This window comes from Mustela putorius, unplaced genomic scaffold, assembly GCF_011764305.1.
Source record: "Mustela putorius furo isolate JIRA1106 unplaced genomic scaffold, ASM1176430v1.1 tig00003845_pilon_pilon_pilon, whole genome shotgun sequence".
Taxonomy (NCBI): Eukaryota; Metazoa; Chordata; class Mammalia; order Carnivora; family Mustelidae; genus Mustela; species Mustela putorius.
In genome coordinates this window covers 91,955,888-91,978,900 of record NW_025421998.1, presented here as the reverse complement: position 1 = coordinate 91,978,900, position 23,013 = coordinate 91,955,888, and the positions used below count along the sequence as shown (strand labels likewise).

At 46.1% G+C, this 23,013-nt stretch overlaps 1 protein-coding gene across 1 annotated transcript in view; it reads left to right on the top strand.

The window, feature by feature from the left end:
* KIAA1549 (KIAA1549 ortholog) overlaps positions 1 to 23,013 on the top strand; it is a 135,054-nt gene that overhangs the window by 29,929 nt on the left and 82,112 nt on the right. The window contains exon 2 of the mRNA XM_045089746.1: positions 20,129 to 22,834. Coding sequence (XP_044945681.1) covers positions 20,129 to 22,834 — 2,706 coding nt within the window. The remainder of the gene's footprint in view (positions 1 to 20,128; positions 22,835 to 23,013) is intronic.

Here is a 23,013-nt window from a genome sequence, read left to right as displayed (position 1 = left end):
TAATCAAGACCCTTTTTCTCTCCGAGGCCACGGATTCCTCAAGAGAAATCAACCAAGGCTTCCATACAAGCAGGAAAAAAAAAAAATTTTTTTTTAAAAGAACAAATTACAATCAGTGTTTAAAAGCAGAGAATAAAAAGCCCCTCTCAGTAAATGTAACAATGACTATAATAGGTTATTTGGTTTCATATTCTTGTGTTAAACCAGTGGAGGAACGGGAGAAGACAAGAGGCAGATGAGAACACAAGCACTGGGGAGAAGCTGGGGAAGGATGGGGAGAGATGGGGAAGCGGCCAGGGGGAGGGCCCTTAGTAAGAGATGGGGGACGAGCTTACGGAGCGTTCACTGCCAGGATTGCTGCTGACCCAGACTGGAGGTACCTGTCACAGTTGCCACTCACATAAGAAAATTTCTAATCTTATTTAAAAACTGGTTCATCTTAAAGGAAGATTTTTTTTTTTTAAAGATTTTATTTATTTATTTGACAGAGATCACAAGTAGGCAGGGAGGCAGGCAGAGAAAGAGAGAGAGAGAGGAGGAAGCAGGCTCCCCACCGAGCAGAGAGCCCGATGTGGGTCTTGATCCCAGGACCCTGGGATCACGACCTGAGCTGAAGGCAGAGGCTTTAACCCACTGAGCCACCCAGGCGCCGCTTAAAGGATGATTATAATATGTCTAGAAGAAACTGTGTTAGTAATCTTAGGTTTTAAAGTGGAGATGGTCAGAAATCAATCACAGTCTTTGGGTCAGATGGCACGTATGAATTCAGGCTTTGAGTACCTAAAATTAAGTACATAAAATTAACAGATGAAAGTACAATGTAGAAAACCAACAAAGTCTCATCAGTCTCAAAAGCAGGGTAGCCACCTCTGTGGACCAGAAACGGCCCAGGGCTGCACCTAGTTAGCAGGGTCAAGGTCGGCTTCTGCCCGGTGGAGGTGCTTGACTTAGCAAATGCGACTGAGCGCTCACACAGCAGATGCTTCCAGCTCGGAGGGGATACCCAGACGGCAGCTGTCAGCATATAGGAAGGAAGTGATCAACACCTTCCTTTTGAGAAGCTCTGGGAATTGGCTGGAAGGACAAGGGTGGGCGTCTCAGAGGCGGTGCTAATGCTCTGGGTTCCTGGGTCCCATCCTCTTGGAAAGTCGGGGGAAGGGCCTGGAAATCCATATTTTTAAAAGAGCTTGAGGAGATTCTGGGAGCAGGACCCCTTGGAACAACACTGCAGGGATAGGAAAGATAGTTTGGGGATAGCAAGCTCACCAAAGTTAAATGGGCATAAGGGTGTTTCACCTGTACCCCAGTACCCAGGAGCTTTTTGTATTTGAGCCCTTGAATTGATTGCTTTAAAAAATTATCATAAAATGCACATAACCTAAGCTTGGCATTTTAATTATTTTAAAGTGTGCAATTCGGTGGTTTCAGGGATAATCACAGTGCTGTGCAAACATCACACCCCCCCCCCCCCCCCCCCCCCCCCCCCGTCCCGCACCCCCAGGCAGCCCCTAATCTCCTTTCTGTTGCTCTGGATTGCTGATTCTAGATATTTCATGCAAATGAAATCATACAATATGTGGTGCGTGTGTGTCTGTGTGTGAGTGTGCTCTCACTTAGCATAATGTTTTCAAGGTTCATCTGAGTCAGAGAATGTATGAGTACTTCATTTGTTTTTGTGGCTGGATAATAATACTGCCTTGTAGGAATGGGCCGCGTTTAGTCTCTTCATTTGTTGATGGCTTTTTGGTGGTTTGCACCTCTTGGCTGTTGTTAATAGTGCAGCTGCGAACATTCCGGTACCAGTTTTTGTTTGAACACCTTCTCCAGTTCTTTCGGGTCTCTGCCTAGGAGGGAGATTATTGGGTCCTATGGTGATTCTGTGCTGTTTAACTTGCTGAGCACCGTGAAAATCTTATCCACAGCCAAGGCGAGGCAGTGAATGAGGATTCCAGTTCCTCCACACTTTGCCTAACACTTTTTAAAAAATCGGGCTCTCGGGGCACCTGAGTGGCTCAGTGCGTTAAGCTTCTGCCTTCCGCTCAGGTCATGATCTCAGGGTCCTGGGATCGAGCCCCACACCCGGCTCAGCAGGGAGCCTGCTTCCCTTCCTCTCTCTCTGCCTGCCTCTCTGCCTACTTGTGATCTCTCTCTGTCAAATAAATAAATAAAAATCTTAAAAAATTTTTTTTAGAGCGCTTGGGTGACTCAGTGGGTTAAAGCCTCTGCCTTCGGCTCAGATCATGATCCCAGGGTCCTGGGATCAAGCCCTGCATTGGGCTCTCTGCTGGGTGGGGACCCTGCTTCCTCTCTCTCTGCCTGCCTCTCTGCCTACTTGGGATCTCGTCAAGTAAGTGAATAAAATCTTTAAAAAAATTTTTAATAAAAAATAAAATAAAATCGGGCTCTCCTAATGGGTGTGAATTGGGATGTCATTGTGGTTTCTCTAATGGCTGATGACATTGACCACCGTTTCCTGTGTTTGTTGGCAGTTATATTGCTTTTAAGTTCCGATGTATTCAGATGGGTGTTATTTGTGTCATGCAGTGGAGTCCTTTGGTATATTGTGACTGAAGACGCGGACAGCCCAGGGTCCTGATTGTCTTGCTAGAACTCTCCGCGCCTGCCCTCCTGTTGCTGAAGCTCTGACGGGACCTTCCCTACCTTCCCGGCAGGGCTCTACACTTTACAGGTCCGTGTAAAGTGTCTAGGAGCCCTTTGTCATCATCGTTTTCACAGATGAGGGCATCTCTTCTTAGATCCCTGCTTCTTTCTTGTGGGTCTGACAGCAGTCCTCAGCGACTGAAAAGAGACCTCCCCGAGGGGCACGTTTTTGTTGTCAGTCCACTGTGCGAGGCCCCTGGGACCAATTTCTGAGTTGCTGGGGGTAGCAGGTGTTTTGGGCCTTTGTATTCCTGCTTGAGTTTTCCTGCTTTGGGCCCCACCTCCCGTTTCCCTTTGCAGGTAAGGCAGTGAATGTATTATGGGCACAGTGCCTGGGAAAGCTCATCCCTAGGAAAGTTCTCAACCTTTTCACGGATCCCCTTTTTGGGCCTTCCCACGGGCCTGAGCATCCTTAGCCAAGTACTGGGTCTTCCTGTGGCATTACTCCTCTGCGGTCCTGGTCCTGGTCCTGGAAGATGCAGAGCTGACCCCAGAAGCTTATTTCATCCCCTATGGATACAGGGTCTAAGACGTTCTCCTTGCTGTGTTATTCTTTTACATATTGTGTAATGTACAGGCCTGCGTTGGGAGGCAGTGAGCACAGTTTTCAAGTTGGAAAGTTGTTTTTATTTTTATTTTAAACATTTTTTTAAAAAAGATTTTATTTATTTATTTGACAGAGGGAGATTACAGGTAGGCAGAGAGGCAGGCAGAGAGGGGGAAGCAGGTTCCCTGCTGAGCAGAGAGCCTGATGCAGGGCTCAATCCCAGGACCCTGAGATCATGACCTGAGCTGAAGGCAAAGGCTTAACCCACTGAGCCACCCAAGCACCCCGGGAAGTTGTTTTTAATATATAGAAATCTTGTTTGTCGTGTAATTATAAAGACTTTTGCACATAGTTATTCAAGAATGATAATCTGGAGCTTTCCCTTGAAAACTCTTAGGTGCAATTTAAGATCCACCTCCCCAGAGAGGCGGTGTGGTGTTGTGGAGAGAGCAGCGGGTTTTGGTGACAGAGGGGTCGGGGTCACCTGGCACAGAGGGGTGGTGATTGCGGACACAGTCTTACGGGCTCAGCTGACCAGTCATTGCAATGTTTTTTCTTTATTGCAATAAGACACACAGAACATACAATAAACCATTTTAATGATTTTTGAGGATACAGCTCTGTGGCATTCATTGCAACATTTGAAACATTTCCTTACTCGCGGAATTCAGCCTCCCTTCCCATCATCCCTGGAGGCCACGCCTGATGGCAGGACTCCCCAGCCCCTCCCCTACTACTTGGGGCTCCCGCAGGCTTGTCCTGTGAGCTGCAGACTCCCTGCCCCAGGGGGAAATGCAGGCTGGCCTGGAAGGCTTAGCTATTAATAGAGGCTTTCTCGGGGTCATTAAATGATTCCACAGAAGGTATTAAGTAGTGTCCAGTTTTGGAGGAGGGGAGGATTCTTATGTTCTCAGAGGCATTACACTGTTTATTAACTTCTGAGTATGGGATAGGGTAAAAAAAAGATTCAGGTTCTTTTTTGCTGTTTTCTCGAAACTCCAGTTCAGGGGAGAAAAGTGAAATTGACCATGATGTCTTAAAGTTATTTTAGTGCTCCATTCATCTCTTCTTTGGGAAGGGACTCAAATAAATGTACTGCTTTGAGATATTCTGACGTTTTATTTCCTCCTCCCTTCCTCCTTCATAATTCTCATAATTTCCAAGATTTCCTTTATTTTTTATTCACTATCTTTTAGGAACTTGGAATTTAAGAGCGAGTCAGATAGACCTAAGGCTTTATTCTATTACGTGCTGAATCAGTAATTTATCTGTAATCTTTCTAAAGAACAGTACAGAAATGAACATCTTTGTATTGAATTAACCAGGTGACTTAAGAAATGTTCTCAAACACACACAGATATGTTATTATGTAATCATGTTATTGTTTCAGACACTAAATAATTACTATTCTTTCTGTGAGTATATCTCAGAAGTGTTAGGAATATCTTTTAATTAACACAGGCTTAAACAACTTCCAAATTCCCTAATGAAATAAGGGATGTAAGCAGTAATCGTCATGACTGTTTCATCATTAGGTGACAAGTTGGTGAAGAGTCTTTTCATGCGTAGAGCCGACTGTCACCACCTAAAACCCCTGATCAGGTTGAGACTCACTGAACATGGGACAGCCAGGTACCAGTCACCTCCTGAAGTGTTGCCATGGGAAGTACAAAAGACCACCTAGAAAATATTCTTGCTAAAAATATTTATCCTGAATCTAATGAAGGCTCTCGATGTAATGACCGGTTTATAGAAAATTTGGGGGTTAGAAAAACACGTTAAATGACACTGTGAGAATACAGTTAGCCAAATACGGAATATGGGCTGGCCATAAATGACCAAATATGGTGATAAATGACCTTTTTCTTTAACAAGTCAATTGTGAGAGCTTGAAGATATAAAAAAGGAGGAAGAAACTCTTATAGAGTAAAAGAGACTTAGGAGACACATCACCCAAAGCAGTGTGTGTTCTTGGTTTGGATCCTGATTTGCAATAGGCAATTGTGCAAAAATATTTGGCGGCCATCAAGGAGAACTAAGTATGGAACGTGTAATTAGATGATATTATGAATTATTTTTAATTTTGTTGGTTGTGATAATGCTTGTGGTTATGATTTTTTTAAGTCTTTATCAGAGATACCAGAGTATTTATTGGTGAAATGAATAGTATGTGTGACTGGCTTTACTCTTGGTTAAAAAAAAAAAAAAAGAGTGCGGGATAGAGGAATTGAGTTGAGATTGAAGTGAAGCCTGGGAATGGGTTCTATCTAGTCTTTCCGTTTCCATGTATGTCTGAAAATTTCGTAATGAAAAGTTTAAAAGGCTGAAATTGGTTTAGTGGTGGCATTTAGATACTTTAAAATAGCAAAAACAAATATAGAACTCTCTACACTGGTAAAGCCTCAATTTTGGAAAATTGCCTTTTGGCTTATCTGCCTATTTGGTCTGGTTAGTTTCTTGGCAAATTAGTATTTACATTAACTTCATGTTATTCCTCATCCTGGAGTCCCACGGAGCCCTCAAATAAACTAAGAGAAGTCATAATTATAGATACTTAGAGAGTTAATGCTACGGATAATTGCTAATCAGTTGGCTCTTCATACCAATAAGCAGGCAGAAGAGGGGGTTGGGGAAAGATTGTCAGTGAATGGAAATAAATTAAGTAAGGATGAGAGTAATTTGTGTGCTTGACTGAATTGGATTGTGGAAGGGTATGTAAATACCACTGTGTCTGGTATGATCGCTAAAGGTCGCCCCTTCTGATTGCTGCAGAAAACTGGGTTCTTTTGCCACCCCTGAAATGAACTAGAGTTACGGGAATTGAACTTTTTTCTCTCTCTCTTCCTTGATGGGGTCATTTGACTTCAGTCATCATCTTTCCGCAGATAATTACCTAATCTGTCTCCCCAGCCCCGGTGGCTCTTTGGAGCACTAGAATCACATTTCTACCCACCCGGGGTTGGCTTCCTGCCTTCTGCACCGGCCTCCAGCCGGGCTTCCCTCCCCAGCTCTGTGCCGTGCACACCGCACACCGGCTCTGTTCACATCTCTCCTGCCTCAGGCTTTTGCACACGCGCCATCCCTGCCGCCCGGAGCAATCTCCCGCTCTCTCTTACTCCTGGCTTCTCGTCTTCCAGGTGTTGGCTCAGACACAACTCCTCAGAGTTGATTTTCCTGACCTTTGCCCATCATTCTGGGTCGCCAGCATCTTGCTTATTTCCTTAGCAGCTTTCTGAGTTGAGTCAGTAACTCCTGTCTCCTCTCCTCCGCGGTGACGTCCCTGAGCAAGCAGGGGGACCTTTCTGTCTTGGTAGAGTTCTGAGCAAGCGGTGATAAGGACTCAAACTCTTCGGCAGGCGTGATGGGGATGAAGGAATCCGGGAGTTCTCGGAAAGACCGTGGTGTGAGAATGAGTGTTAGCTGGCAAGGAGAGCTGGTCAGGGTGGGGGTGGGGGGTTCTTAGCGACAGATACTCCGGGGTGTTGTCCGCAGTGGGCAATTGAATCTGTGACTCAGAATCACCTTGGACTTCCCGGTCCATCCCTCCAGCTGCCGAGTTCTGCAGCTTTTACATTTGTGCGTCTCTCTGACTTGTGGCTTCTTTTCCATCTTTTCCATTCCCACGTGACCCTGCTCTGTTACTGCTTGTCCCATCGGCTGCGTACCTGCGCTCAGGGTCACTGTCTCCTGCTTCTGCCGGCTGTGCTTTCTGCAGAATAACTACTAAAAAGGCCCCTTTGCTCAAAATAACCCAATGGATCCCCATTGTCTGGGGACTTTCTCACGTCCCTTAGCCAACTTTTCTAGTATTCTCTCCAACCGGTGGGAGCCACGACTGTTTGTTACGCAAACACATCCCACATTGTGCAGACGTGGAGCCTTTTGTCTGCGCTGCTGCTTCCAGCCAGAATGGCTCCTCTCTGTCTTTTAAGCCTCCTGCTCCCCTGATATAATATAAAAGCTTAATTTAGAGCTGAATTAAGGAATTCAGCCCGTAGCATAAGCTCTTCACTGTTTGTTGGAATTAGACCCATCCAGGGAGGTGGTGATGTCTCCTGGTCACTTAGTTAAGGGCTCATGCATTTGTGTGGACACGGGTACTGGGGTGGCTGCCGGCTCCTGTGTTTGGGCGGGAAAGTGCCTCTTCCTGCTGAGTCATGGGATGTCCTGCGCCATTCCAGCCCGGAGTGTAACCAGAGACAGAAGATTATCTCGAAGCTGATGGTGTCCTTTTCCCTGTTGCTATGGGACTGTGTTTTGAATTAAATTATTTTAGAAACAGATGGCTGACTGAGAATTTTTTCCTTTGTTCTTAAGTGAGTGGAGAGTTTGGTTTGGTTGGTTTTTGTGGCTTGCAGTGCTGATGGTCCTGTCTCGCGGGGTGGTAAGAGGATTGCGTTTTATTTCGGAAAGGAGAAAGCAAAGCAAACCAGCATCTTCCGATTAATACTCTGTACCAGGCTTTGAATTAAGCCAACGTTTCAAGATCTGTATGTGCTCAAATGAGAAAATCATGCAAAGAAATAGAGTCCCTAAATCCCAGCACAAAGCCCATACAGTAGCCCCCCCTTATCCACGAGGTATACATTCCACGTCCCGTTTCCGTGGATCCCTGAAACTGTGGCTAGTACCGAAGACTATATATATATAGTATCTTTTTTCTTATGCACACATACCTGCGGGCAAGTTTAATTGAAAAATGAGCATAGTAAGAGAGAAACGACAATACATAGTAATAAAATAGAACAGTTATAACAATATACTATAATAAAAGTTACAGGAATCTGCTCTCTCTCAAAATATGTTATTACACCATCCTCAGCCTTCCTGGGTTGATGTGAGATGACAAAATGCCTCCCCGACAAGGTGAAGCGAGGTGAGTGACATAGGTATGGTGAAGTCACGTTAGGTCTCTGTTGACCTTCTGAGCTTCCATCAGAAGGAGGATCATTTGCTTCTGGACTGCAGCTAACAGCAGTTGTGGAGTGAGAACTGTGGTTGGAGGGGGGACTAGTATACTGTTGATTTTAATTGTAATAGTGTCAATTTTTAAAGAAGCTTTGTGCTACCATTCTTCAGTATTGTGTTAGTTATTTTCTGAAGTTACTCATTCGTTCTCGCCATGTTTTAGCGAAGCCACAAATTGTTCTGCGTCCCCATCTCTAGAGGAGGAAATGGAAGGTGTGGCTAATTATAAGGGATTTCTCCAGGGAACCTGAGCAGGTCTGAGGTAAAACAGGGCCCATTTCTCTGTGGAATGTTCTGGAGCTTTTGGCCCTATTGTCTCCCTCTCTGACTGGAATTGTATTCCACCGGTGCTGAAGGGCTGTGCTTTTTCTTAGCTAAAACTGAAGCTCCCTCCATTGCTGACGTAGTGGCTATTTGTCATCTTGGGAGCCTCCCCTTTCCCTTTCCAGGAAATCTTTCATTGTGTGAGGGTCAGAGGACTGCAGGGTTGAGGCAATGTGGCATGGGATTTAGGCATGGCCAGTGGGACCCTCCCAGCTGGACTTTGTATTCTGAGGATGTTTTGCCATGAAGCAGAGGAATGGCAGGTCTGTTGGCAGCTGGGCCAGTGGAGAGACTTGACATCATCAGCGGACACTGTTAGCCGTGGGCTTCTCTGCTGCCCAGTCTCATTTGGCTCTTTAAAAAAAAAAAAAAATAATAATAAATTAATTAATTAATTTGACAGAGAGATCACAAGTAGGCAGAGAGGCAGGCGGGACGATGTTGGGGGCGGGGGAGCAGGCTCTTTGCTGAGCAAAGAGCCCAATGTGGGACTTGATCCCAGGACCCTGGGATCATGACCTGAGCTGAAGGCAATGGCTTTAACCCACTGAGCCACCCAGGTGACCCTGGCTTTTGTCTGTGTTCTGAAACAGAGCTGCCTTGTCCATTCTGTAGACCCTCTGGTATCCTTCCACTGAACTTTCCTCCTGCTTCTGCGGTCAGAGTTGTTGTCACTGCAAACAACAGAGAACCCTGACTGAGAAAACCTACAGCATAAGCCGAGGCCCCTATTTCGGGCTTATACATAGAAAGTCAACCCCTGAGTGCTCATTTTTCAAGTAGTGACTTTCAGGAATCCTATATCTTATTAGCCAAAGCGGGAACTGAGACCCAGGAATGTGACCTGAGTTACACAAAGTTGGCAGTTAATTAACTGCGGTAGACCAGGGTAAAGTCCAAAGCCCACAGTCTCTTGTTTCTGGTAGTGCCTACCCCTTCCGAGCGCCTCTTGTTTGAGTCAGGAGGGGAAATTGTCTCTTAGCCTCTTGGGCTGTTATAACAGAATGTCACATACTGCGTGGTTTAAACAACAGATGTTTATTTTCTCATATTTCTGGAGGCTGGAAGTTCAAGATCAAGGTGCTGGCAGGGCTGATTTCTTGGGAGGCCTCTTTCTGCTTACAGATGGTGTCTTGCTGTGTTCCTATGTAGCCTTTCCTCTGTGCCAGTGTGCTGAGAATGAGCGAGCTCTGGTGTCTCTCCCTCTTCTCAGAAGGACGCCGGTTCTGCAGGACCAGGACTGCACCCCTATGACATCATTTAACCGCCTCTACCTCTGTAAAGGCCTGTCTCCAAATACAGCCTTATTGGGGGTTAGGTCTTCAACATATGAATTTTTGGGGGGGGCCTCACGATTTAGCCCATTCTAGATGTGAAATATGGAAAGAAATATGGACATTCTGATGTCGTCTGTGACATGATAAAAGCTGAGCAACAAAAATATCAAAGGAATATTTTTTCTTTTTCTCCTTTTCTTCTCTTTCTTAAAGAGAGGGAGAGGGAGCATGTTGGGGGTGCTGAGGGAGGAGAGAGAGAATCTGAAGCAGGCTCCATGCTCAGCACAGAGCCCCATGTGGGGCTCCATCTCATGACCCCGAGATCATGACCTGAGCCAAAATCAGTAGGCAGACGCTTAACTGACTGAGCCACCCACACACTCACAAAGGAAGATTTCTAAAAGTTTTGCACAGTGTTGAGATCTTCAAGTGTCAGGACTGTGTAGCCGGGTTCTTAACATTCACCCTGAGAGCTCATCAGTGGTTGTTCTTAGGGGGAGTCCCCATATCCAGCTCTAGCCTAAAATGCTGATTTGGGAACAGCAGCTTTTCCTCACACGGGACACGAAACCTGCTGTGTCTCTATGGGAGAGCCTGGCGGTGTTGTTCATGTCTGTAGGCAGCCTTGCTCCCCACTCCATGTGTTTTTCACACATGTCCTGGTGTTCCACTGTCCTGGTGTAGTCGGCCCTATGCTAGCTCTGTCCTTCCCTTATGTTGTCGCCAGCATGTCTGTACAACTGACCTGTCTCTGCTCTCCTCCTCTTAGTCTGTTCTCTAATTGAGCATCAAAGGCCACTTCCCCTCTGGATGCCATTTCTTCTTCCTTCTCAGCCACTGGGATTCCTCACTTATCCACTGCACCTTCCAGCTCTTCCTCTTTTCTGGATTGTTCCATTGGCACTGCTCTAGTCCAGTACCTTTCAAAGGAAGGTCTCTATACTTGTATTAGAATTACCCATGGCGTTGGTTCAAAATGTAGACTCTAAAACAGCAAGAACAGCAGCAAATACAACACCCTCCAATTCCTTAGCCCCGTGCCTGGTCTACTGAATGAGAACGTGAGTTTAGTTTTTATTTTAGTACACTGAGTTCCCATATACCCTTTAGTCAGCTTGCCCTAAGGTTAAGATCTTATATAATCATAGTAGAGTGATCAAAACTAAGAAATTAACTGTGTTACAACACTATTAACTAGACTACAGACTTCGTAGGGTTTCACTAGTTTTCCCACTTCTGTTCTGGAATCCAGTCCGGAATCCCATATTGCATGTGGTTGTCCCCTCTCCTTCATCTTCTCTAGTCTGTGACCATTCCTTATTCTTCCTGATCACTTATGACCTTGAGATCTTTGAAGGGTCAGGTCTTCTGTAGAATGTCCTTGAGCTTGTCTAACATCTTCTCTTGATTAGATTGGCATTTGCTTTGTTGGAAACCTGTACCTTTAATGATCTCCTGGGTGATTCTTACCCACTCTCTGAGAAACGACTTCCCCTGGGCTCTTCCAGTTGCCCTCCTTTCCCGATCCTTCCCTACACAGCTAAACCCAAAAAAGTTCCTGCGTATAATCTCTGTCTCCTCACCTGTCATTCACTCTTTAACCCACACCAACCTGGCTCTGCTACCACAAGGCCAGAGACCAGTTATCCTGTCCAGGTGGTGCCCCCCGTATTCCTCTGCTTGGCCTCTCTGGGTCATTCAGCACAGGTGACCCCTTCCTGACTCCTAAACAACTTTTCTGTCGGCTTGTCATCTCACATTCCTGGTCCCCCCTGCTTCTCAGATTTCTCCTGACTTTTGCAGGTTTATCTCCAGGCTCATATGTCTGTTTGCAAACTTGATAGCTCCACGTGGTTTCTCTTTAAAAAAATCGCCCCCCCCCCAAAACAAAATAAAACAAAAACTTTAACGAGCACATGAATCACCGGGAATCTTGTAAAAAGCAATTTCTGACCCACTGATGTCTTGATGGGCCAAAGAGGCTGCATTTCTGAAACATCCCCACTGATGGTCTAAAGGCTACACTGAGTAGCAGAGTTCTGGAAAGACCACTCTACTGTAAGCCACCATCATCTCAGGCCTTGACTACTGTGAGCACATAACCAGTCTCTCCCCATCTCCTCCTGCCCCTTGTTCACCTGCTCTGCACACTGCAGCAGGAGGGAATTTTAAAACCATTCTTCTGGTCAAGTCATTGTCATGTTTCTAAATCCCTTCGATGGCTTCCCGTTGCGTTTATGAAATCGTTCTCCTCAACATCATGGCTTCCAAGCCTTGAATGTTCTGATGCCCTACCTCCCTCTGACTCCATCTTTGGGTACTTTATCTTTCCTTCCTTCCTTCCCAGACACACTCCTCTTCTCTGTGTTCTTCAGTGGGCTGCCTTACCAGTTCTTCCTCCACCTGTCCCACTCCACTGGACCTTCTGGAGATCCCACATCCTCTGCCCAGATGATACTGTGCAATGAGCTGGCCTGCAAAGTCTTGTCTTCCATCCAAAATGGGACAAGGAACTTAGACCAGAGCACAAATTGACCCCTTATGGAGAGCATGCTTTCTCGTTAGCTGACATTTTTGTATCATGACCTACTCTCTGAAGAAGCCGTGCATCTTACATGCTGACTCCAGAAACTTCTCTCATCACAGGCCAGTAATGAAAAGTGCAACCACTTTGAGTATCAGTCTGAGATACTCTCGTCCGTGTTCATACTGCATACTGTGTGCACGCACACATACACACACATGTGCACACAGACTGTATACCTCCAGGCACATGTAGCTTTAGATGGGAAAGGCAAAACCTCAAAACTTTGAGAAGACAGTCTAAGGCCATTGTCAAGCCTTTTTTTTTTTTTTTAAATTTAAAAAAATTTTTAAAAATTTCTTTTTAGTGCCCTTGTCAAGCTTTTTGATGTAGGGAAGGATTTCTTATACCTTAAGAGCAATGCCTGTGACCCTCAGGCAATAACAGAAAAGATTGTTGAATTTGACCATATTAAAATTGAGAACTTCTGTTCATCAGAAGGCCACATAAAGAGAGTCAGACAACAAGCCACAAAACTGGGAGAAGTTATAACTGACATAGGATTAGTGTCCAGAAGATATCAAGAATGCCTTTAAATCAGAAAGAAAAAGACAACCCCATAGCAAAATGGGTAGTAGAATTGAAAAGACACCAGAAGAGGCAACAGGAATGGCTAACAGATATGGAACAGGTGCTCAGTCTATTATAATCAGGGAAATGCAAATGAAAACCTTAAAACTATAAGGTTTCACACTAGCCAGATTAGTAAAAATGTGGATGTCTAGGAGTCTTTAAGTATTTTTTTTTTAAAAGATTTGTATTTATTTATTTGACAGAGATGACAAGCATGCAGAGAGGCAGGCAGAGAGAGAGAGAGGGGGGAAGCAAGCTCCCTGCTGAGCAGAGAGCCCAATGTGGGGCTCGATCCCAGGATCCTGGGATCCATCTGAGCTGAAGGCAGAGGCTTTAACCCACTGAGCCACCCAGGCGCCCCATAGGAGTCTCTAAGTATTGATGACAATTTGTAGCAACCAGGAGTGGGAGTATAAACTGATTCAACTACATTGAAAGATTACTTGGCATCATTTAGTAAAGTTTCATGTGAATATCTCTTTTGACCAACATATTTTTTAATAAAAAAAATCAATATAAACATTAATATATAAAAATATAATATATAATATTAATATATATTGATATTGAAAATATTAAAAAATATTTTATTTATGTATTTGAGAGAGAGAGAGCATGAGCAGGAGGAGGGGCAGAGGGAGAGAGAAAAGAAGAAACAGACTCCCTGCTGAGCAGGGGGCCTGACATGGGACTCGATCCCAGGACCCTGAGATCATGACCTGAGCCAAAGTCAGATGCTTAACCAACTGAGCCACCTAATCCCTCCCAGTCCAGCAGTTCTTTTCTCATGCATGCATACACAGCACACATGCACACATGTTCTTAAGACACAGGTATACACACACAAACATATACAATACACACATCCATGTACACATATGTACTCATATGAACATCTATATTTTATATATACATTTATGTACCAAAAGATGAGTAAGAAAGTTCATGTCAGAAATGTTTGGGGTGCCTGGGTGGCTCCTTCAGTTAAGATCTGACTCTTTTTTTTTTTTTTTGGAGATTTTATTCATTTATTTATTTGACAGAGATCACAAGTAGGCAGAGAGGGAGGCAGAGAGAGGGAGAAGCAGGCTCCCCGCTGAGCAGAGAGCTCAATGCGGGGCTCGATCCCAGGACCTGAGATCATGACCTGAGCTGAAGGCAGAGGCTTTAGCCCACTGAGTCACCCAGGCGCCCCAAAGCATTCTGACTCTTGCTCTCAGCTCAGGTCTTGATCTCAGGGTCGTGAATTCAAGCTCCACGTGGAGCTCCATACCCTCGGCATGCAGCCTACTTAAAAAAAAAAAAAAAAGGTGGGCGCCTGGGTGGCTCAACTAGTTAAGCATTTGCCTTTGGCTGAGGTCATGATCCTACGGTCCTGGGACTACGGCTTGCCTTGGGCTCCTGTTCAGTGGGGAGTCTCCTTCTCCTTCTTTCTCCCTCTCTTCTCCCTCCTGCTCATGCTCTATCTCTCTCACTCTATCAAAAAGTAAAAATAAAATCTTAAAAATAAGAAATGATTGTATTAACAAAATAGACAGTAGTCCAACTGTTCGCCAACAATAGATAGATAGGGGCACCTGGGCGGCTCAGTTGGTTAAGCCGCTGCCTTCTGCTCAGGTCATGATCCCAGCGTCCTGGGATCGAGTCTCACATCAGGCTCCTTGCTTGGCAGGGAGCCTGCTTCTCCTTCTGCCTCTGCTGCCACTCTGCCTGCCTGTGCTCTCTCTCTCTCTGACAAATAAATACATAAATAATCTTTTAAAAAAACACAAAAACTATAGATAGATACATTAATTTTAGTATATTCATACCATGGAATTCATGTCGAAGTGGGAATAAGTACCTGAAAAAAATACACTTGGACGAATCTAAAAAAAAAGGAGTGAAAAATAAGTTGCAGGAGAACACATGCAATATAATTTCATTTTGATGAAGTTTGAAAACACAGGAAACGAGAGAATATGTACTCTTCAGGGATACACACATGTGGTAAGACTAGAAGGAAAGCAAGACTTGAGAAAGGCAGAGTTCAAGAGTGATTCTCTCGGTGGAAGGGAAAGGGGAGAGGGGTCCCCAGGGCGTGTCAGAGGAAAGGGCAATCTGTTTTTTCTTAAACTGGGTGATAGGAACTCGGATGTTCTTTGTATAATTGTCTGTCTACTTGGCAAATATGTTTTTATAAATAGTATTTCTTACGTACTTGATAATTTGATAATAAAACCAGTACCAGTTGGAAGAGAGACTAATTTAGAAGGTATTAGTATGTGGTTGGGTTTGGAAAAGGGAAAGGGAAGGAAGATACTTTTTTCTAAACCAGGGAGAAAAATGGGCAGGGGGAGGATGGTATTTGTTTTAAAGATTTGCTGATTTATCCTAGAGACAGAGAGAAAGAGACAGAGAGAGAGAGAGAGAGAGCGTGCACGAGTGAGAGCGCGTGCACGAGGGAGCGTGCGCGCGCAAGGAGGGGGGAGGGTCAGAGGGAGCGGAAGAGAATTCCAGGCAGACTGCCCCAGGGAGCACAGAGCTGCATGTGGGGCTTAGTATCCTGATCCCAGAGATCATGCCATAAGCCAAAATCAAGGGTTAGAGGCCCAGCCGACTGAGCCACCCAGGCAACCCCGGAGGATGATTTTAATAATGGCACTAAAAGCTGCAGGGTAACCCGAGACCTGCAAAACGAATAAAAGTTGCTAAACACCAACTGAACTGGGTACTAGTTTAACTATCTGCTTTTCTGTTTTAATTCTTAGAAACCCTAGGGGGTCCTTGTTTAGTAGTTGAGTTAACCTCCACCCAGAGTTGAGATGACTCACTATGCTTTGAAAATTCCACAATTTCACAAAGAAGCAAAAGTAATGGTTCTATTTGGATTAAAGCTCTTTAGAGGCTTTTGCCCCTGGGTTTCCGAGGCCAGCCCTCCCAGCATGTGTTGTTCTCCTGGCACCTGAGCCTGCACCTGTGAGCTGTCCCCAGGTGGATGTGGGGCCTCACAGCTCTGCACGGGCTTCCGCAGCACAGAATCATAATATATGCTCTCAGCTCCTTTATGATGTCATATAACTTGGCATGTTTTCCAATATAATTTCTTTACTAACAATTGTAATTAAATGGACTGATTTGAGTAAGGGTGCTGTGATGTGTGAGGCGCCTTCAGTCACTGGGCTTTTATGAACCTGCCTTCCTAAGGCTGCCTTGGGCCTGGGTGCTATTTTAAGCAAGTCAGCTTAAACTCTTTGAGCCTCCTTTTGCAACGTAATGGGATCAATTCTGGTCTTAAAGGACCCATTCAGGTAGGGAGGTCCACAATTCCATGATCGACCACTCTATTTGGGGATGATTTCCAGATAGAACAATATGACTAAAACCAAGAAAACAAAATTATCTTGCTTGGGTAAAACCAACAAGTTCCTAGAGACAATTGGGCATCTCCCTCGTGGATTTCTAAAAACATCCTAAAAAGCTTTCTAAGAGATTCTTAAAAGCATTTGTTTTTTCAAAGAACAGTTTTAGGTTCACTGAACGGCGAAATCGAGCAGAAGGTGTAAGTTCCTCTATGTTCTGTACCTCCCACACATGCATAGCCTCCCCCTCGCCCCATCAACATCCACCCAGCGGCATGTTTGTTACAAACCATGAATCTATGTTGACAAATCATTTGTCATCCAAAGTCCGTAGTTTATACCTGAGGGTTCGTGCTTGCTGTTGTACGTTCTGTGGGTTTGCCTTGTGAGTTGCTAAGCCCTGTGAGTCTGCAGACAGTAGGACAGGCCCAGCTCTGTTACCTACAGCGTGGCAAGATTGGAGGCCAGGTCGAAGTACAAGGTAGGCACCCAGTACGTCTGTGTGGCTTGGTCTCCATGGGAGAGAGTGCCTCAACACGGGCTCTTCAGGGTGGCTGCAGACCTGACACCGCCTGAGAGCGACACAGAAACTCAGTGCCACCGCAGCCCTGCTGGGACAGCACCTGCCTGTTATCAAGACCCTCCTACTGCCCCCCCCCCCCATTTGTGAACATGGAGTCTGAGAAGCAGGGGTATCTCTCCAGCCCCCTGCCATTCTCTCTGTTGGCACAGAGACAGCCTTTCGCTCAGGTGAACTAATGCTTTAGAGCTTGAAAATTGATCTCCAGGGCTTGAAATTAGAGTCTATGAAGGCTTTTCGGCTGGGAGAGACTCACTTGGGTTTTCTAACCTCTTCCTGAATTAACTGCAGAAGTTATTCCCATGGCATCTCAGCTGCTGTCTCTTCAGAGCTGGTTTCTCTCTCTTCAGGGGCCTGGCCAAAAAAGCAGGGGAAAAAGAAAAACAACCCCAGAACCACAAACCCCATCACAGCTTGGCGTACCTCACAGTTCTTAGTGGGAAGTGTTGGTTCCTCTTTTTTACCACTGAGAGAATTTTTCATCTTTTTGGCTGCTTTGCTTTTCCTCTTCCATGTCCTTTGTAAACAGAGTGAATTGAATTCTAACTTGCATCAGATACTCGGGCTTATAACTTAGCCCCAAACTGTTGCTTTTCTTTGCTGTTTCATCTCTTGTAGTCTTCTGGTGCATTTTCAAATATGTTTCTGATTCATTTTAAAAGGGATCATGCTCTCTCTTCAGATCTTCTATTTCAAAATAGATTATATCTTAGCAGAGTTTTAAAGCACACATAAAATGATTTGTCCTTAGAAAAACTTTGAAATCTATATGTTATGTAGGTGGACAGAATGTTGATTTTATTACTTTTATTATTATAAATAGATTTATAACTGTTTATCCTTTACTGGGGAAAAAAAACCAGCTGTGATTTACTTGGCTGCGGTTGTGAGAAACATTGTGATTACTTTTTGGCCTATGCTTGGAATGTGATAGGTAAATAGTAAAGTATATAGGCAAAATATCCTGGAGCTAGGTTGTGAGGAAGGTTGTAAGGAAGACAACAGATGCCTAATAGTATTGAAATCTCTAAGAAATGCTTTCCTTCTTTTATTCATTTTTTAAAGTTGCATTCCATAAAAAGGAGTATGACCTGTTTAAATAAGTAGCTTATATCTGGTGTAAGTTTGTGACTTTCAAATGCTAATGGAACCAGTTAGAAATCTTTTGTCTAAATAAACATGTAGCTAAATATCATGTACAAATTTTAGAGGATATACATAAAATCGATTAACAGAATTTGGTCTTAATCTTGATTTCCATTTCTCCTAACGAGTCACAAATAACCTCTGGATGCCCTCTTTCAGCTTCTGTGGGATCATAGTAAGCTATATAAATTCTGTAGTATGTTTTTTAACCTTACAAATTATCTAACCTAATATTGTTCATTTATACCCACAGTATTTGCTTAGATTTAGCTGTATTTTTATCATTTATTTATCCTCTGTTCTTCTCCGATCTTCCTTCTGGGGTAATTACCTTTCCTTTTGAAGTATATGCTTGTTTAGAGAGGCCCCTCTACTGAAGGTCTTCAGTTGGTATAATCACTTTCTGTTTATCAAAAAATGTCCCTATTTTAACAAATAGTATTGTCGGTTATTCAAATCTAAGATGTCAGATATTTTCTCTTAACACTTTGAAATTTTTATTTCACTGTCACTTGGCTCCTAGCTCTGGGAAGAAGTTATCTGATGGTGTAATTGCCAGTCCTTTCCTCTGACTCATTTACAGTTTCTCTCTGTCCTTGGTGTTCTTATAGTATCATCATGTGTGTAGATATGAGTATTTCTTTATTTATTATTTTGGTGGGAGGGCAGAGGGAGAGGGAGAGAGAATCCTAAGCAGACTCCACACCCACTGTGGAGCCTGCCGCAGGGTTCAATCTCACAACCCTGAGATATGACCTGAGCTGAAATCAAAGTTGGGTACTTAACTGACTGAGCCATCCAGGTGCCCCTAGATATGGGTTTTAAAAAAATTCTCCTGGCTTGGGATTTCTTTGTCTTCCTGAATTGAAGGATGTCTCTTACTAATTTTGGACAATTTTTAGTGCTGTTTCTTTGCATATTCTCTCTTTAAAGTAGGTTCCACACCCAGTGCAGAGCCCAGTGGGACTCAAACTCATAATCCCGAGATCAAGACCCGAGCTGAGATCAAGGGTCAGATGCTTAACTGACTGAGACACCCAGGCACCCCATATCTTCCATGCTTCTTAACTTCTCTTTTTAATATTCTCATCTTTCTCTTTCTCTGTATTCCATACTGTGTAATTTTTGGATTTATCTTCCAGTTCACTAACTCTCTCTTTAGCTATGTCTAAATTGCTATTCACTGTTTATTTTGTATTGCATATTGAGTTTCAAAATTTTAGCTGCTATATATATATTTTTAAAGGTTTTAAATTTAGGGGCATCCGGGTGGCTCAGTCAGTTAAGTGTCTGCCTTTGGCTTAGGTCATGATCCCAGGGTCCTGGAATCGAGCCTTGCATCAGGCTCCCTACTCAGCAGGGTGCCTGCTTCTCCCTCTGCTGTTCTTCCTGCTTGTGCTCTCTTACATTCTCTGTCAAATAAATAAATAAAATGTTTAAAAAACAATAAAAGTTTTAAAACTTATTTAAGTAATCTCTGCATCCAATGTGGGACTCAAACTCACGACCCTGAGATCAAGAGTTGCATGCTTCTCCAACTGAGCCAGCTAGGGCCCCCCCCCCACTTTATTTTTTCATTTCCAAATATTCTTTTAATTCTTTTTTCAAGCCTTTCTGGCAATTTTTATATGGTCTCTTGCTCCTTACTCATGTTTTCAGCTGGCTCTTGTGGAAGAGCAGGAACGTGGGCTTGGGAATCAAGGCAGGCTTATATTGAGATTCCACTCCACCTCTGTCTGGGTGATCATGTAACTGATGTAGTTACCTTCTCTGAACTCTCTTTCTTGTGTGGTAAATGAGACAGAATGGACTAGACAGCGTACCAGAACCTCCTCCACTTCTGGTATTCTGTGGTGTCATTTGAAAGTAAGAGAAAAAAAACGTCAATGGGTTCTTACACATAAGCTTAAGTAAAGGTGGAGGTCATGGTTATGAATATTGGCAGATATTACCGTGACTGTAGTTCTGGCAATTTCTGGCTCCCAGCTAGCTGTTTAACTTCTAATTGTGAGTTATGCATATTCACACTGAATGGATATTTGTTGTCTGTTTTTCTATCTGAAACAAAGTGTCGGTAGTTTGACTTTGATTGCCTTGCAACTAACCCAGCTTTTACTTCCCTTATAGATGAGCTCTTCCTGGAACAGCAAAACCTCTCTTTATCCTCTGCAGAGCTCATGATGAAGAAAAGCACCGTGCACAGCACTGCACACGTGGCCTTAACAGAAACTGCCCCAGGGTCCCAGCAAAGCAGTTCTCTCCATGTCATATCCTCTCCATCTGCCACTATTTTTGATACAATCTTTTTTAACCAAGGAACACTGACCCAAAGTATAGCCGATCACAGCATCTTGGCGGCCAATTATATGTCGATGATGAGCAACGCGGGGGTCAGAGATGACGATGAAATGGATAACTTTTTGCCAGAAGCTCCCTGGACCACTTCCCGCGCTGTTTCTCCGATCCAGTATCTCCCGCTCAGCCCACCAGTGCCGACTCCATCTTCACCCATTACTTCTTTACGAGACGAACAGATGACATCAGCCTGGCAACATACAGTGCAACAGCCAACAACGTACACTGAATCCCCTAGTCATTTCAGTGCTTTTCCGTCAGCTTTTCCCACATCTGGGGGCATACTTCCAACTCCTAGTAGGAACTTGGTGCTTTATCCTACTGATGCTTATGGGCACTCAGCAAGCAGGACTTTGCCGGAGATCATGGCTTCAGGCACGGGGGAGGCAGAACCCCTTCTTTCCAGCTCTCTGTCTGCAGGGCCTCTGCTCTTAGGTAGTAGCCTTCCTCGGCAGCCGTTTACCTCCTGGGCGGAGGTCCCACCGCCTGCAGAGGATCTTCTGGCCACAGGCACCGACAGATACCCCGAGGCAACCACCGCTCCGAGTCCCAGTCTACAAGGAACCATCCTCTCTAGAACAGACCCTGCTGAGGCTCTGGCATGGACAGCCCTGGCTTGTAGCAGCGGCAGCCCCAATTCGGCTTTGTCCCTTTCTCCTCCTGCCTCCGTGTCCTTTTCTCCCCAATCAGCCGATGTTTCTTTTCACCCCTTTCTTCCCGGCAGCTCCAGGGAGCTGTCGGAGCTGCCGGGTGAGGCGGCGGTGGCCCCAAGTCTCGTGGACGACCCTGGGGTCCTGAGCCCGGGGTCGTCTCGGAGACCCTACACGTGGTGCGTGTCCTGCCGCGTGGCGTCGCCTCGGCCCGTCGCGTCAGCCAGCCTCCCGGAGGGGGAAGACGTGGGCTCGGGGGACGGCGCCGAGACCCTGTCGGTGACCACCCCGCAGGCCAGCGGCGTCCCTCCGCCCAGCCGTGGAGTGGCGGACTTCTCCGAATTCGAATTCGGAGAGGAGCCCCAGCCATTCAATACGCTTTTCCCCTCCCGGCCGGTGGTTGCCCTCTCCTCTCCCTCCGGGGGCAACTCGGCCGCCGAGGGGGGTGTGGGGCGAGTCGGGACCACCCGGGTGCCTCTTGCCGGCGGCCACCTCTCCACGCCCGTGTCGCTCAATCCTGCTCCCTCGGGCTGGTCCCCTGTCCCCGAAGCATCGGGAGCGCCGTCACCATCGAGCGGGGCATCTGGGCTCCCCTGGGTCATCAGCAGCGCGCTCCCCGCCGCCTCCGTCCCGGGCACAGCCGACCAGCACCGAGGCCCGCCCGCGGCCGCAGACGCACGTCCTTCCCGGTCCTCCGCCCCGGGCCTGTCGGCGGGGCCCTCGCGGCTCCTTGACCTCGAACCTGGCAGCTTCTCCGCGCCCCACACTGGCGGGGTTTTGGAGTCCTCGTCCGGTTTTTTCTCAACGCCGCCGCTGGAGTTCAGCAGCCTGGCCCTCTCGTCCTCAGAAGCGCTGGCCTCTCCGTCCGCCCCGTCTGTGGCGCCCGCGGGCGACCCGGCGGCCGTCACCGCTCAGGCCTTCTCCACCTCGGCTGAGACGCTGGCCTGGTCGGACGCTCCCCGCGGGCCCTCCACGCCGCTTTCCCTTCCCAATTCCACAGCCTCTGGCTCTTCCCAGCTCTGGCCGAGTTCAGACCTTCTCATAAGCACCTTCACGTTCCTTCGTGGCTACTCTGAAGGGTCGCTCCTCTCCGGCTTCCCTTCTGACTCTCTCCAGTTCTCTGAAGCAGCCACGGTTTCCGCGACGGGTCCCGGTGCCCACTTTACCTCAGCCCTCACTGCAACTACCTCCTTCTCTTTTGAGTTGTCGCTCATGGCCCGTGAATCTGCGGTCACCACGCCGGTGCCCTCCAGTTCTGAGCCCCCCCTTGACATTCTGACTCTTGGGACTCACTCACCAACACCTTGGACTGCTTTTCCTACAACACCCATTTTAGCAGAATCTTCTCTCCTTCCGTCTCCGACTCCAGCACCTCCCAGTGACGATGTCAGTGCTATGGGTGACCACACACCTGTCTTGCCCTCTTTCTCCAAAGTCCTTCCTAGCCCCACACTCCTGGTCACTGATGGGTACTTGTGGTCAGCATCCTCCTTGGCTCCTGAGGCGATCCCCTCTCCTCTCCCTACAGAGCCAATGTTTGTGGGCCCGTCATTCCCACCCACAGATTTACCAGTGAACACCACCATGGAACTGAACTCACCCAACACCAGTGTTGCCCCTGATCGTACTGTTGACAGCACCCTGAGCAGCAGGGGCGACACTGCGAGTCAGACCCCCCCGGAGAACAGTTCGGCCCGACCGCCGCCATCCCTTCATCCTGTGCCCACCTCCACTTCTGAAACAATGGCTGACACTCCAGCGCTGGTAACCACCAAGCCGCCATATGTGTGTGATATTACGGTTCCTGATGCCTATTTGATCACGACCGGTAAGGCCTTGCTTCAAGTCACCTCTTGGTTGGGGTGATCTTTCTAAGGTGCTTGTATGGAATGCCTCTGTGATGTGGAGCATCATGGGAAAGAGCATGGGCTTTGGCCCCAGGGAACCCTCACCCCTTCACCTTTCTCCTGTGAGTTCTCTGGATAGTTCTCCCTTAGTCGCTCTACT